Genomic DNA, 13,751 nt, shown 5'->3' with positions numbered 1-13,751 from the left:
ATAATTACCTAGCATTGGAACAGTTGTATGTTGTCTGAATAGTGAAGAAAATATTAGCGGAAGAAGTCTTTAAACTCGTGGAATGAGGGGAGTATGGAACAGAACTGAAATAAATAGGAAGTTCTGATCAGAGTGTGAGACAGGTGACAGAAGCTCTCCCGACCATCGGTCGGTCTCCATTTTTTTCTTTAGCGCTGATATTGCATAGTTTAATTACTGCATTACTTTATGGCACTCATTTACCATTTTGCAGTATTCCAAAGCACGCAATCTCAGAGTGGCTTAAACCTTAAAATGGGTTTCTTTTTCCACAGTACATACCTGTAGATGCCGTTCCGGCTTTGCGAGGGAAAGGGTTTAATGGGATTTTTAAACAAGGATGTAACTCTTAGGACTCCTGGTTACCTGTTCGGATTTCATCTTTGATGTTGTAAAGGTCTGAGACCTACCATATTGTTCTATGGTGTTTATTTTTCACACAAGATGTAGAGAATGGATATGAGATAAGGAGAGCCAAATAGATGTCCCTTGGTCAAAAGCAGCAGACTTGTCATGCTTCATATGTTCTAGGAAGCTCATAAAAATCATTCAATATGTGCATGTGAGTGTGAAACAACACGTAGAAGCTGTTCTTCAAAAGTAGTAGAGTGAGTTGCCCAGTTTTCTCCTTTACCAGAGCTGTTCTGAGAGGTAGATCTGTCTGCCACAGCGATGGTGAGGGGATGCTGGGGCATGTTATTATACATGTGCCTTAAGTCAAAGGAAGCTGGATTTGTTTTCAGGAGCATAGCAGAAGTGATAGCAGCGCCCAGTAAGACCAAAGTAGAGAGCTGTCCTGTAATAATGTTCCTTTCCAATGGTGTGCATCCGAGGGGAGTTTATACTTCCTGGGATCAGAAAAGGCAGAAGAATTTTTGTAGGATGCTGTTCCTTATCCATAATGATACACAGGTACATGGATCAACAAGACTTCTCCTAATGTGCGTGAGGTTTCTGGGTCATGTAAGCATGTGAGCATGTTTAAGGGCAACTGATGCCATAGTGTTGAAGAGCAGTCTAGAATGAGCTGCAGCTATCTGCTCGCTTCTGACTCTAGTTCCAATGCAGTGTTAGTCATTCCAGTTGCAGTAGAAGTGCTCGGGTGTACAAATTGAAGGTATGTTTTATGTAAAACCTGTTAGATCAGAATGAAACTATGATAGTGTGACATGGCAAGCCTCTTGGATGCTAGAATGGCCATCGTCACTTGCCTTGGCTGTAGAACTGTGCCACAGGGATTTCTGGGACTGCTGAGCGTATTGGAGATTTGGCTGTTGAGAACTTGACCGCCTCTGTCCTTTGTGTTCCGCCACTGCTCTGTGCTTGCTACCATGTCAACCTTTCTTCTCCCTATAACGTATCCAGCTCTGTACCTAGCATTTGAGCGCAATCAACAGCTCACTTAGGTTTATTAGGCAGGGAGTGACTAAATGGCTTTGTCCGTTCAAAGCAGTTTATTCTGTATCTCCTTGTATGTGGACCTGAAGATGCTCTATTTGTCCTCTTGGTAGTCTTCTATCTTTTCCTTAGGCATCGTAGCTGTAAAAACAGAGAAGAGTTTGTTTGTTTTACATTAAGGCAGCTGGAATTTGCTGGTCTTATTGCCTGCTAAGGTGTGACCTTCCAAAGGGTAAAAGTATTCTCAATGTATATGGCATATTGTGTCTACTAGTGATGATAGAAGAGGATGAATTAATTCCTGTTCTGTGCTGGGAGCGAGTTGTGAATGGATGTAAAAATCAATCATGGTGATCCTTTGTTCCAGAGATCTGTCCCTTCTTCAAGGATTTTAATGGTAAAAAATGTAATTGTGTCTGTGAACTCTAACGCATTCTATGTGTGTACTCTGCATCTTTCATTTCCCTTGATAATGTGTTATTTTTTCACTCTTAGGTCGGAATGTTAAAAAAGGCTGCTGTTTAAAACTGACCAAAATGAACAGAAAAGTGCATAAAGGTAATATCTGAATTTTCTTTGTTGCAATTAGATAACGCTTGTAGATAAAATCACACTGCTTAACAGAATTTGCCATGCAAGTATTACCATTGTTGTACAACTGAGACACTGTTTTCTCAATCGTGATGTTTCAGTGTTTGCAATTGAAGAAATAAGACTGGAAAAGATGCTGTAAAATGCTAACTGTGTAAAACATTTGGGAGAAAGCTGATAGTCTGACCAAAGCATAAAGCGTTCTATCAATTCATGCATTGTAGAAGGTGGTTCTGCTGTTGTGAGGGCAGGAAGTATAGTATTGTAGCATGGTTCCTCATTGACAAGAACAGGGTCTACAAAAGTGCAATTGCATGGTGTCTTTGCATTGCTCCATGCTGTGACTATCTGCGGGTGAATATATTGCCATATCTTGAGAAACTGACCCTGAATCGTAATCGTGTTAATTATAGAAAACTCAATTTTTGAACTTGCAATGCTGTTTGGACCAAGAGCTGCCTCAAGTTGGATTTGCTGCAAGTACGAATGTCTTTGGACTTGTCAAGTACGAGTGTACTTGCATTTGAGAATTTCAAGGCCTTTTTCAAGCCAAATGCATTCCCTGCAAGCACGGGTAGAAGAGGAGTCTTCTGAGATTGCTTGTTCTAAGGGGAAATGCAAAAACTGACAGCTTTCAGAGTGAGGACAGGACGTTTTGTTGCCTTTTAAAAGTATTCTGTTTGGTGATTTTACCCTTCCAGTCAACTTTGAACCTAATTGTTTATGGTGGGGTTTTTTAGCCTCATATTCTTACTGACTGGTGCTTTGCTGTGAAATGTCAGTCAAATATAGCTACTTTTATCTATGGAGTTGCTATTTGCTCTCTGTGCTTTTTTTGTTGACTGAAAACACTGTGTAGCTGAACAATACTGCAAATGGTTCCATTCACTTGCTGGCACAAGCAGATGAAAAGCGAGAGAAAGCTGAAGGTTGTCTTCTCATTCAGGCAGATGATGGAAGAATTACGTCTAATTTTCATGTTCTAATTACGTTATTTTGGATAGCAAAAGGAAGGTTTCATTTCCTCCAGAAAGAATCAGAAAGAATTCATTTCCTCAGAAAAAATCAGGAAAGCACTTACTGGAATTTTCTACAATTATATCAGTGCTTTCAGTGTATAACAGTTGTCTGACTTAACCATCTTGTGCATTTTCATTTATCCCTACTACGGTTGCTCAGCACCTTTCCTAGTCCAAGACCAGACTGATTCTTTCTATATGTCCATAATATCACTAGCTTCAGTAAGATGCGAGTAAAAGAGCTAAACCATGAATAGATCTAGGATTCAAAGCAATAATAATTAGGTTTGCTCCCTAAAGTAACAATATTTGAAGTCATATGCTTCTAAATACATTAAAATGGCTAGCTAAGAACGTTCAGTAAGCTTTAAAGACACTGAAGGTGATCGATAGCCTTTTCTCTTTCTTCCAATTTTTCAAGATAAGTAGTTTCATGATGAACTTTCCTACAAATTCATTTCCATTGATAAAATACTTGGAATCCTTCATTTCTTTCTGCACTTAGGTGAACTAAGTGGAAATCCTTGTATTCCTCTGCAGTTTTCCTTTAGCCGGTGCCTACAGCCCTTCCTAATCTATCAGCCCCAGTGCTGAATGGAATGGGTAATCTCCAGCAAAGCGATGAAGAAAAAAAATTGCTGTCTTATCCTTTTTGTTTTCAGATAACTGATAACCTAAGCCTGCCCACGTTAACGGTTCAGTTTCAGGCACGAATGTTTTGTGCCGTTGCAAGCACTTATAATTAAACATTTCTTTCCATTTTTCTCTCCTTTCTGTCTTTGTTTTACAGGTACGCATTCCAGAATGACACCAATGCAAATAAGGAAATGCAAGCCCTGTGCTGCACCAAGACCTCTCTTTGCTCCCGGACCCCTTCCGCAGCTAAAATGAGCAGACAGAGCATCTGTCTGCCAACGTGTCCCAGTGCTTTACTTGGTTGAGGGTCCTCTTTTCACAAATAGTGCATGAATGTCTGCTACTTTGGTCAATATTTATGCATTCTCTCAGGCTTCATCCTGTTATCATTAACTTGGCAGCTGATGAGCCAGGCAGAGCTGCCTGGCTGCTACTAGACTTTATCTGTTGCATGTTCCTCTTAACCAAACAGGGATTTAGCCCTGCAAACAAGGGCTGGCTGAAACACTTTGTTTTGCACTTCTGGATGGAAAAAGTCTGATGTTGTTGTTTCAGGTTAATGGTATATATGTTTGTATTTTACATTTTATCTGAGTAATTTCTTATTGACAAAAGCTTTCTGTCTGTAGCTAGGCACGTGACAAACTTGTTCCTGTAGCGTTTGTTTTCAGTGCTTGAAATCCACTTGTAAGTGGATTTCTAGTAAGTGAAAATGAACTCGTGATTTAGAAGGGGCTGAGAAGCTAGATGAGTGGGCTGTTAAAATAGTTGTGAAGGACTAGATCCAAATACAGTGCCTAAGCATCTCAGTATCTCCTCTGGGGGACAAACTGTGCTTTAAAAGCACGAGGGCTGTTCTTTAACTTCCCAGAAGAATGTAATCAGGTGGTTATTATACATACTGAAAGGATGCTGAGGTTAATCTGATTAAATCTTATTCTGAAGCCAGAAGGCAGTCGTTCTGTTCAAGCGCCTGATTTGTGTGATCAGCGAGTTCTGTTTATTGAAGTGAAGCATGATATTAAGCAAATGCTATGAATAATACCTGCGTGCAAAAGAGAGAAACAGAAGCTGTCTCCTGTCATCACCACTGGAGTTTTCGCTCAGGTATCTCCTGTCCTTTTGTACCTGTCCCCTGACTGTGCTGTTATTTCTGTGCCCGGGGTGAGTTCTCAAACCAGAGTTGCTTGGAGGTTTATGAGCTTGGTTTTCCGTCTAGTGAGTATGAGGTGCAGTGGAAAGCTTTTCCGCTCTTGGGCAAATTGAACTTTGCCAATAGTAATTTTACCTTCAGCAGAAGGAAAACTTCTGTTTCCCTAAGGTAGTTTCCAGTCCGATAGAAATGGTCTCTGTGCCGTTCATTAATCGGGGGAGCTGAACGGGAATGGTTAGATGCCTATTGTAAACTCACTCAGGCAAAAGCATTTCCCTGGAGAGAAGTTAACGGGCACTTAGATGTGGCTGTGCTCTCTTATTGTCAGCGTTTCTATTGTGCTGAGCAATTGTTGTTACTGCACTTCATTGCTTTTTGAGTTTAGGTAGATCTGACCCTTGGCTTCCTAGTTGTGAGCTGACTGCACGTAGTGTTTTCATATCAAGGATAAAAGGGATCCTCTGGTCATCACAGGATGAGCCAAGGTTGATGGAAAAGCTGCGTTCAGTAGTTACTCTGACCACTGGGCAAACACATTAAGCTTTACATTGTTTTTGTATGTCACAAAAGGTGTCAGCAATAGCAGTGATGCAGAAAGTGTTTTGGATGTGACATATTTTAAGACATGATTTAATCTGTAATATGTGGCCACGTCTCTACAGCTCTGTGCAAAGCACTATTAACAGGTATGAGGGGTTCTGCTCTCTAACGTGAGTTAAGGCCATTTGTTTTATGTTAGTAAAACACTACGAGATTTTTCTTTTTGTCCTCCTCACAGCATATTCCGGGCTCTGGTTCTGTTTCGGGCAGCATTGTTTCTGATAGCAAAAGAAGCCTCCAAGACCATCGACATAATTACAGAAATGCTTGGGGTCTTTAAACATCACCCATGCACTTGGATATTTTTATTCACCTAGCTTCTCAGGCTAGCCTCAACCTAGGGGTAAGGGCTCTTCAAATAGATAAAAATGTCATGGCAGTGAGGCCTTGGTCTTGACTGAACAAACTAAAGCAGGACTCCTCAAGCTATTTCAGTGCTGACTGTGATAACTGCTGCTCAAATAGGGTTTTTGCGTGGCTTGCTGGTATCAAGAGGTCATCTGTCATCTTCCCGAAGGTGATTCCTCACCTTCAAGTCAGACTTGTATTTCCTGAACCATTTTCCCTATGTGGTGGAACAGAGTTACCATCTGATCACAGCTTCGCTTCACAGGCAACTGTTTTTCATATTATTTCCTTTATATCCATGGTTTGTTTGTTTGTTTGTTTTCGGCTTTACCTGAATAGAAACATATTTACTCAGCAGCTTTGCAGAATCCACAGTCTGTATGCTTATGTGAAGCAATAAATTCACTGTGTCCAAGTTCACACGTGCGTTTGTTTGTATCCTGTGTTTTTGTGTGCATCTGGCTGTCAAGCATGAAGACTGTACAGCTTTCAAGTTCCAATAAAGATATTTTTGATGTATTTTTATGCTTCCCAGAATACATGTTGGATCCTAGTCTGACCTTGTTTGCTAAGTGATCCATGTTCTTGTTGCTTGCTTTGAGATTAATACTATCAGCTGACACCAAATCAGTCTTGTATATGCTACTACAGATGTGAACAGTTGGGGGCACAGAAATAGTTGCTGCTGAGAGGGGCTGTTAGAGCACAAGCAGTTAGTTGCTTTTTTCCCTTCAAACTCCACACCAGAAGACTCAAAGTTACATATTCTTTGTACAGATTATAACCCCAGAGGTGTACTGGGGATTCTTGCTGTTGACTCCTCTGCTGTCTCGACTCTGGTCTACAGCTGATGCGAGGGTCTGGGTGTAGCCAGTTTCAAGATTTTAGCTCTGGAGAAGTTCTGTTAATCCAAAGTATGGGGTACTATGGCAGCTTCCTATGACTGTATCTTCTAAGGAAAACCAAAATCCGGTGTTGGTAACGTCATTACAGATGATTAGTCAGATGATACATGAAAGCAGAGGCATGAATTCATGCTCTTGCAGATCTGTATGCTCTTGTTAAAGCTGAGTGGGAGGCTCCTGGTGATATGAGCGTGAGTCTGGAGATATTGCCTGATTCTCTTCTGTCCAGCGTTGCTGCTAACTGACCTACCAGACAGATATAGCAGAGTTGCCAGATGGTGAATGTGGATTGCTTTCTATCTGTATTTGACCAAAGTCCATTTTGAGAGGAATTCTGCTAAAAGTTAGCTGTGACTTTCTTTTCTCCTCAGTTGAAGCTGAGGGGAAAATCCCTTCGCAAGTCAATTTTTTTTTTCTTTTTTTTTTTTTTTTCATCAAATGGACTAATTTTTCCCTCAATGGATCTGAGCAGTTGTCTCTGCTGTTTTCTCTGCAGTACTCATGAAGTGTTTGCTTAGGTGCTGGTAAGGAGAAAAAAGAACTCCTTGTTCCTACATTAAGTAACATGTGCAAGTATGTTGGTTCTGACTTCAAGTTCCCAGCAGCCATTTTGGATTGTAAGGCTTCTGGTGGGCATTGGTTGGCTAAGTTGCTTTCCAGCACCCAACTGTCTCATCATACTTCATATTTTCATCTTAAAGCAGGTCTATAGGCACTGAAGGAGTTCCCCCAAATTACTTGTGTTTTCGTGGTGTCACTGGTGAAATCTGACGGAAAAGGTACGTGGATGTGCATTTGTCCGAGCCATCATTCAGTCCTTCGGCTGCTGCTATGTCTCCGAGGCTCTGCTGTGAGTGTCTTCAGGTCTGGGGGGTATAATTCAAGATTTTCCAGGCTGGTATCCAACAAGGGTATGACTGAGGCCAGAGATTTGCAGTAGGATAAGCACCATACCGTCTCAGTGCCTTCTAGTCAGCCTCCAAAAGCATAATCGGAGAAACCAGGTAACTCAATGCCTTGTGAAATCCTAAACTGGAAATAACTTGTCTGTCTTTTGCAAACTCACAAAAACCTCTGTAATTGCAAGAAGCTGTCAAACCAAGCCCAGCTGATGTTAAAGGCTCAAAGTGCATGCAGCACATTTGCTGGAGAGCAGGTGAGTCACAGCTAGCAGTGCAGCACAGATACTCACAGGAGAGGGTTTAAGCCTTGTGCAGGAGACATACGAGACCAAACATTTGAATGTTTTTATGCACAAAGTGCTTGTTCAGAGAGTGATAGTGATGAAGTGTCTACAACTGGATCACGTGTGCAACCTTCTAACCATGTTAGTGTGCTTACACGCTTGTGATATGTGTAATGCACTCAAAGCACTAATAGACCCTGGTTTATAAGATTTCCAAATCCAAAAGCTAAACAACAGTAGGGTTTCCCTCAGCTGACAAGCAAGGTGACACTTAAGGTCTGTCAGTGGCAGAAGAGAGCTTTTCTCCTTGTTTCTCTGATGTTGTTCGGTCATTAGCCCTGATCTCAACCTGAGAGACAAAAAGGCACATTTTCTGGGAGTGCCACTTGGTGAGTTTAGCCAATACAACTTGCCTTGGTTCTGGAAATCAGATGTCTGCAGCATGCTCTTATAATTGGATCCTGCAGCCACAGTGCACTGTATAATACTGTCTTTGCAAGGTGGGTTTTCAAGTACAAAATTTCCCATTTGTCTCACCAAGCAGCAATATGGCATAGTCGGTGCTGGCTGTATGGTGTGCTCACTGTGCAGAGCTAAAACCTGTTCTCATCTCAGAGTTTTGCCCAAGAGGTAAGCATGCCTGGCAAGAAAGATGATTTCATGCAAAAAGCATTTAGAAGTCCATCTGATTACAGATGCTATCAGAGTAACAGATGTTTTGAATCAAGACTCTGAATGAGATGGATACTGCAGCAGCGTCCACAAGTCCCTCTTTAAAACATTCCATTCGACTTACTAACCTTTTGGTTATTGATTCTTGATTATATGGGAAACAATGAATGATGGCTGTTGTCACTGGGTTCTTGTCTTGAAGCTGTTTGGTTGTACTAAGGTTAAACAAATAAGCTTTTTTTTTTTTCTTTTCTTAGTTAAATATATACTAATGCTGCTTGCTTCTGTAAAAGTATTCAGATGAGCGGATGATGAGATGAGAGGAAAAAATACTTGAGCAAAGGGTAGTCTGGGAAATGACTATATGCATGGTTAATCTTAGCCTTGTAAGTTCCACTTTTGATGTTTCAAATCCCCTAGATTGCCACTGAGTTAAGTCAAGACTGACTAGGTTGGAGATAAGATCCTTAAGTCTGAGAAGTGAAATGTATTTAGTCCTCAAATTGACGTCTGTTGTCGAGATTCTCACTATATAGTCCTATAAATTTAATTTACTAACAGGTTGTTAATTAAAAAAAAAGGGGGGTGGGGGGGAACAATGCAGTGCTACAGTACTTGGTTATAAAGTAGTGGGAGGGGAAGAGCCTGTCTGTGGGCTTTTTCCAGGCCGAACTGCTTGCTTTAAAAACCAGTATATTTAGAGGACTGTTGACTGTGTAGAAATTTCTCCACTGATAGTTACCGGAAAGTTTAGGTGGGAACAGAGTGATAGTCCCATGTGTTTTTGAGGTAAAGTAAATTACTTTGAAGCCAAGTTTTTAGGTCTCGTGTTACAGATAGAAAAATTATTGAAATATATCTCGTATTCCAAACTTTCAGGTTAAGGACGAGCTTTGCTGTATGGGCCTCTGGTTGCTTAGGTTGCCGCTTGTTACAGACATCCAAGGTGTGCCCCAGACAGTTAGATCTCCAGAATCCTAACAAGGTAACTACCTTGGCACATAGTGTTGAGTGTAGTTGAGCTGTGGGATTCCCCACTTAGAGTAGCAAAGGCACACATCTGCATTCTCAGCTACAGAAGTTGTGGGAAGACCTATCAGCAACCACGGTGCCACGCATTTACCTGAGTAAAATCCAGGGACCGCATCAGCTGCAGTGGCGCAATTGCTTGTGTGGTCTAGAGCTGATCTCTAGTCAGGGCCATAGTTTACCTGCGGTCTTTGTATTTGTTCATTTCTTCTACTAAAAAGCTGATTTTGGTTACACGTGGCAGTGGAAGAAATATATTTAATTTTCATACATCTTCTGATTCAACAAGTCATGCTATTGCCTTGTAAACAGGCCGTCTATACAGTAACGTCCATGGCATCCACGCCTGCCATAAAATTTACAGGGCAAACATGAACTTTTCCTTATTCTGCCGTGACAAGTTCTATTATTTTTTGTTTCCTTTTCTCTTATTTTTCTGAGCCACACTGAGTAAATGATAAAATCTTGATTTATTCATTATTCACTCCCCAATTGCACAAACTCTGAGATATATGTACAATTTTTGCAGGGAAAATGAACAGTTGTTATTCTTTCACAACTAACTTGGACTGTCTGCTTGCTGCTAAATGGCATCCTTCACACAGATCTGTGTCATGCTCCGTGGCACCACATTCATTAGAGATCGTGCTGCTCAAGTGAATATAGACTATCTAAATCCACCTGAATATTTTAGCGTCTGTTTGTTCTTCTTGTGTCCCTGTCAAAACAAAATGAGGAGAGCAATATGTAGCTCCTACAGACTGCAATTACTGAATTGTAAATTAATTTTTCAGTGGTCTTAAAAGCCTCTAAGCTAACGCAATGGCTTAATGGGAACTTTAATTACTTACTAGCCGCGTTAAGAATTCTCCATGCCCCAGTTACCTGCAGCACTATTTCTGCAAATATCACAAACACCCTTTGGCAGGCAGTAATAAGGAAGAGCCACATCTGAGATGAAGCAGTGGGAGTTGCTGCTCCATCCCAGGAATTCCCCAAACCTACTCCGTGACCACCCACTGCCAATGACTGCGATTTGTGGTAAGTCATGCAGGCAAGTGCTCTGAGATTCTCATGTTGCAGATTGGCATTTTTTCCTAGGAATGGTCTCATTATGCATGAATTTACCTATCTGGGAAAAACAACCAAAAAAAAAAAGTTTGTTGGGAAGCGTTTTGACATCTATTTGAAAGTTGCCCTGGAAACAATCAAATCAGTAATGTGTGTCCTGCTCTCCCTCTGTTTTCCTTCCGTTGTCAGTTCTTGATTTCTTTGGAGATACGGACTGTACTGCTGTGGTTGCCTCATGATAGCACTGTACAAAACCGTAGCTTGGCGTTGACTGTGCTGTGGTATGTGAAACTGCAGGCTGTCTGATCACACAGAACAGCATTACTCTCTTTTTAAGACCACCTTCTTTGTCCTAGGGAGCCCTGGGTACTTTCTGTTCACAGGACGTTACCTTGTGTGGGCGTTGCTAGCTGGGGAGCTTTTGTTGGGTCCTGATGCAGAACAGTGAGTCATTTCTCACAGTACCAAGCAGAAATATTATCAGATGTCCAGCAAGCTGGGGCTCAGGGAGAGTGATAATTGGTTTCATTTAGACGTTTCTATAGAGTTTGGCATTTTAAACAGTCCCCAGCAAGAGAAGATTTTGTTCTGACTCAACTATATCAGGCTATTTGAGGAGTTAGGGACAAACTAATCCGTTAGCATTTTGTGCTTTTAGAATATTGAACATACATACTTCCATGCCCTGGTTTCACTCTGTGTATGTTAGAACAACGAAGCATTTCCTCCTCTAGGTTCTGGCATGTAACCTCACAAGAACACGTTGCTGGCAGTTACTGAAACAAGACTTCTAGCTTTCTTTTGTCTTTTCAATAGAACTGAAAGCAAGTACAGGTTTTACTGTAGGTAGACTTCCAGTTTGGGGGGTTTTCTTTGTTTCTTTTTTAATTAGACATATCAGATGCATTTTCTTTCTATTAATTCATTTATTCTACAAACAGACTTTTATAAGCTCTCTCTTACCAGAGAGAAATGTCGCTTTCTTCACAATCATACCTGTAGTGGAAATGCTAAGTCATGGCCTGAACCAGTGATGGAGCACCTGGTGGGAAGGCAGGGGCAGCCCACGGGAGCTCAGGTGCAAGCAATGCAGCTGAGTGACCTGAAGGGCTGGATCCACCCCTTCCCAGACCTCATTTAAGGGCTGGCAGTAGAAGTAAGGGTATCTCACAGGAGATCCCTGCCTATCTGAGGTCTTGTGAAGGTAAGCAGAAAGAAACAAACAAAAAAACAAGGTCAAATAACTTTCTCATTTTATGGGGTTTTTTGCCCTTTTTAAAAATGTTTTAATAAAAAAAAAATGCTAAAAGTTTTGTTACTTGTATACATAATTATATCACATAATTAAAACGTGGGCCAAGGCCAGATTTTCTCTTCACTCCATGTGGCCGAGGCAATCCAAATTTTGGACACACATGGTCTAGTTCAGCCCCCTTGCTAAGCAGGTAAATATGCTGCAGGACAAAGTGCTGCTTCTTTCCCAAAGAAACTGCTGTCCGTGTGCAAGTTTAAATTAGTGGTGTTGTTTTTTGTTTTGTTACATTTTGCTTTTTTCCCAAACTTTGTGCAAGAACTTCAAAAGCAATCAGCCATTCTGAGTGCTTTCATTTTGTTATCCAAATTAGGATGCTGCAAGAAGAATCAAATTGACATAATAATGTTTGTTGTCAGATGCTCGTATTCATCTTTCTAAATAAATTTTATTTCTTCTTAAGGATGAGGAATGCTACTCTTTTGTCTTTTGGGGGAATTAGTGTCTTCCTACATCAGCTGAGTTACTAGTTTTGCCCCGGGTTTTCCCACTCTGTGTATTACCGATGCTTAGCATAGCTGCTCAGTGAAATTGTAATATAAAAGGGTGTGTAGTCAGCTGGGTATTGACGCATGCTATTCTTTAAACTCAAACCAAACAGTACAGTAATGCTTTCTGTAGAACACACTGGTAATGTTATTTTCCCCCTCTTTTGTTTACCCTGCTATTCCTGAGCTGCAAAAGATTTGTAAGTTTGGCCCAGATCAGTAATGAAAATCAGTTGCTATCTTTTGATAACTTAAATTTGATTTTAACAAACTTGGGCTGATTATTCACAAACTGTCACAGGGATGAAAATTGAACTTAGACCCCCATGAGTAACAGTGTAACTGTGAGATAAGTATTTATTTCGGACATAAAAGCATTAAGCTCATTCAATTCATCATAAAACAGGAACACGGTCAGAAAAAGAAAGAGACATTTATTGGCTTGAATCCCCCAAGACTATCAAAAAATTCCATACTGTTTTAATGATTTTACATATATCCAGTGACGGGAACAGGCTGTGGAGAGGTACGTAAACTTTATAGAGGAAGTGACTTTTTTGTTCTCGTAACAGGGAAGTATCAAGTTGCCACCGTCACCAGCACATATCTCTGATTAGATCTAACTCCTGTTATCATAAGGCTCTTTCTTTTTTTTGCTATTGTTGCTATGAAATGGTACTGTGAGTCTACTTCCTTACAGCTGGGAAGAAAACTGTGATGATGATGGATGGTGGAGGGGATCTAAAGGAACTTGAGGCTTTGCTGTGCTGCCATCAGGCTGCTCGGGGTCCAGCGCTAAGGATCCCCGCACGCTTCCCATAGATTCTCTCAGCAACAAAAACCTTTGGTGCTGCAATAGGAAGATGCAAGTCTGTGGAAACATGACAACTGAAAACAGTCATCTGAAATAGCCATCATTGCTTGTTCCTAGATTTGCACCGCCATTGTTTTTATCCTTATGTTATGGACGTGGGTGGAGAGTGGCGATGTGCCCAGTCTGACCCATTTCTTGGTCCTCTGGAGGTCGATTTTGAGGGGTAGAAACAATGCGGCTGTGGTTGCAGCTGCATCAGGCTCAGGGCTGTTGAGGTGTCCACTTTACTGCTGCGTGTCGGTGCGCCACCCTTCTCCCCTTCCCTTGACTTCAGTGGTAAATAAGTGCTTCCCTATTGCACCCAGAGACTTGAAAATAGGGAGAATTTAAAGAAGGGTCTTGAACATGACTTAGGCTCCATTTCTCTCCTTCATGGCTGTTGATCCAAGCAACTCTGAGCGAATCGTTCTCTACAAAATGCCTGCAGAAA

The 13,751-nt window shown here is 41.2% G+C and overlaps 1 protein-coding gene across 4 annotated transcripts in view; it reads left to right on the top strand.

Moving 5' to 3' along the window:
• Positions 1-13,751, top strand: part of CDHR1 (cadherin related family member 1) — a 52,515-nt gene that overhangs the window by 450 nt on the left and 38,314 nt on the right. For 2 of the 4 annotated variants that reach the window (XM_046942776.1, XM_046942773.1), the window contains exons 2-3: positions 1,933-1,995; positions 3,838-4,790. In XM_046942776.1, the coding sequence (XP_046798732.1) occupies positions 4,718-4,790 (73 nt within the window). In that variant the 5' untranslated portion in view covers positions 1,933-1,995; positions 3,838-4,717. Of the gene's footprint in view, positions 1-1,932; positions 1,996-3,837; positions 4,791-10,594; positions 12,974-13,751 lie in introns of those variants that run through there. The other 2 variants (XM_046942777.1, XM_046942775.1) reach the window with 1 other exon arrangement.

This window comes from Gallus gallus, chromosome 6 (genome assembly GCF_016699485.2).
Source record: "Gallus gallus isolate bGalGal1 chromosome 6, bGalGal1.mat.broiler.GRCg7b, whole genome shotgun sequence".
In the NCBI taxonomy this organism is placed as follows: domain Eukaryota; kingdom Metazoa; phylum Chordata; class Aves; order Galliformes; family Phasianidae; genus Gallus; species Gallus gallus.
Note: the sequence above shows the minus strand (reverse complement) of the source record. Positions and strands in the feature narration are given on the sequence as shown.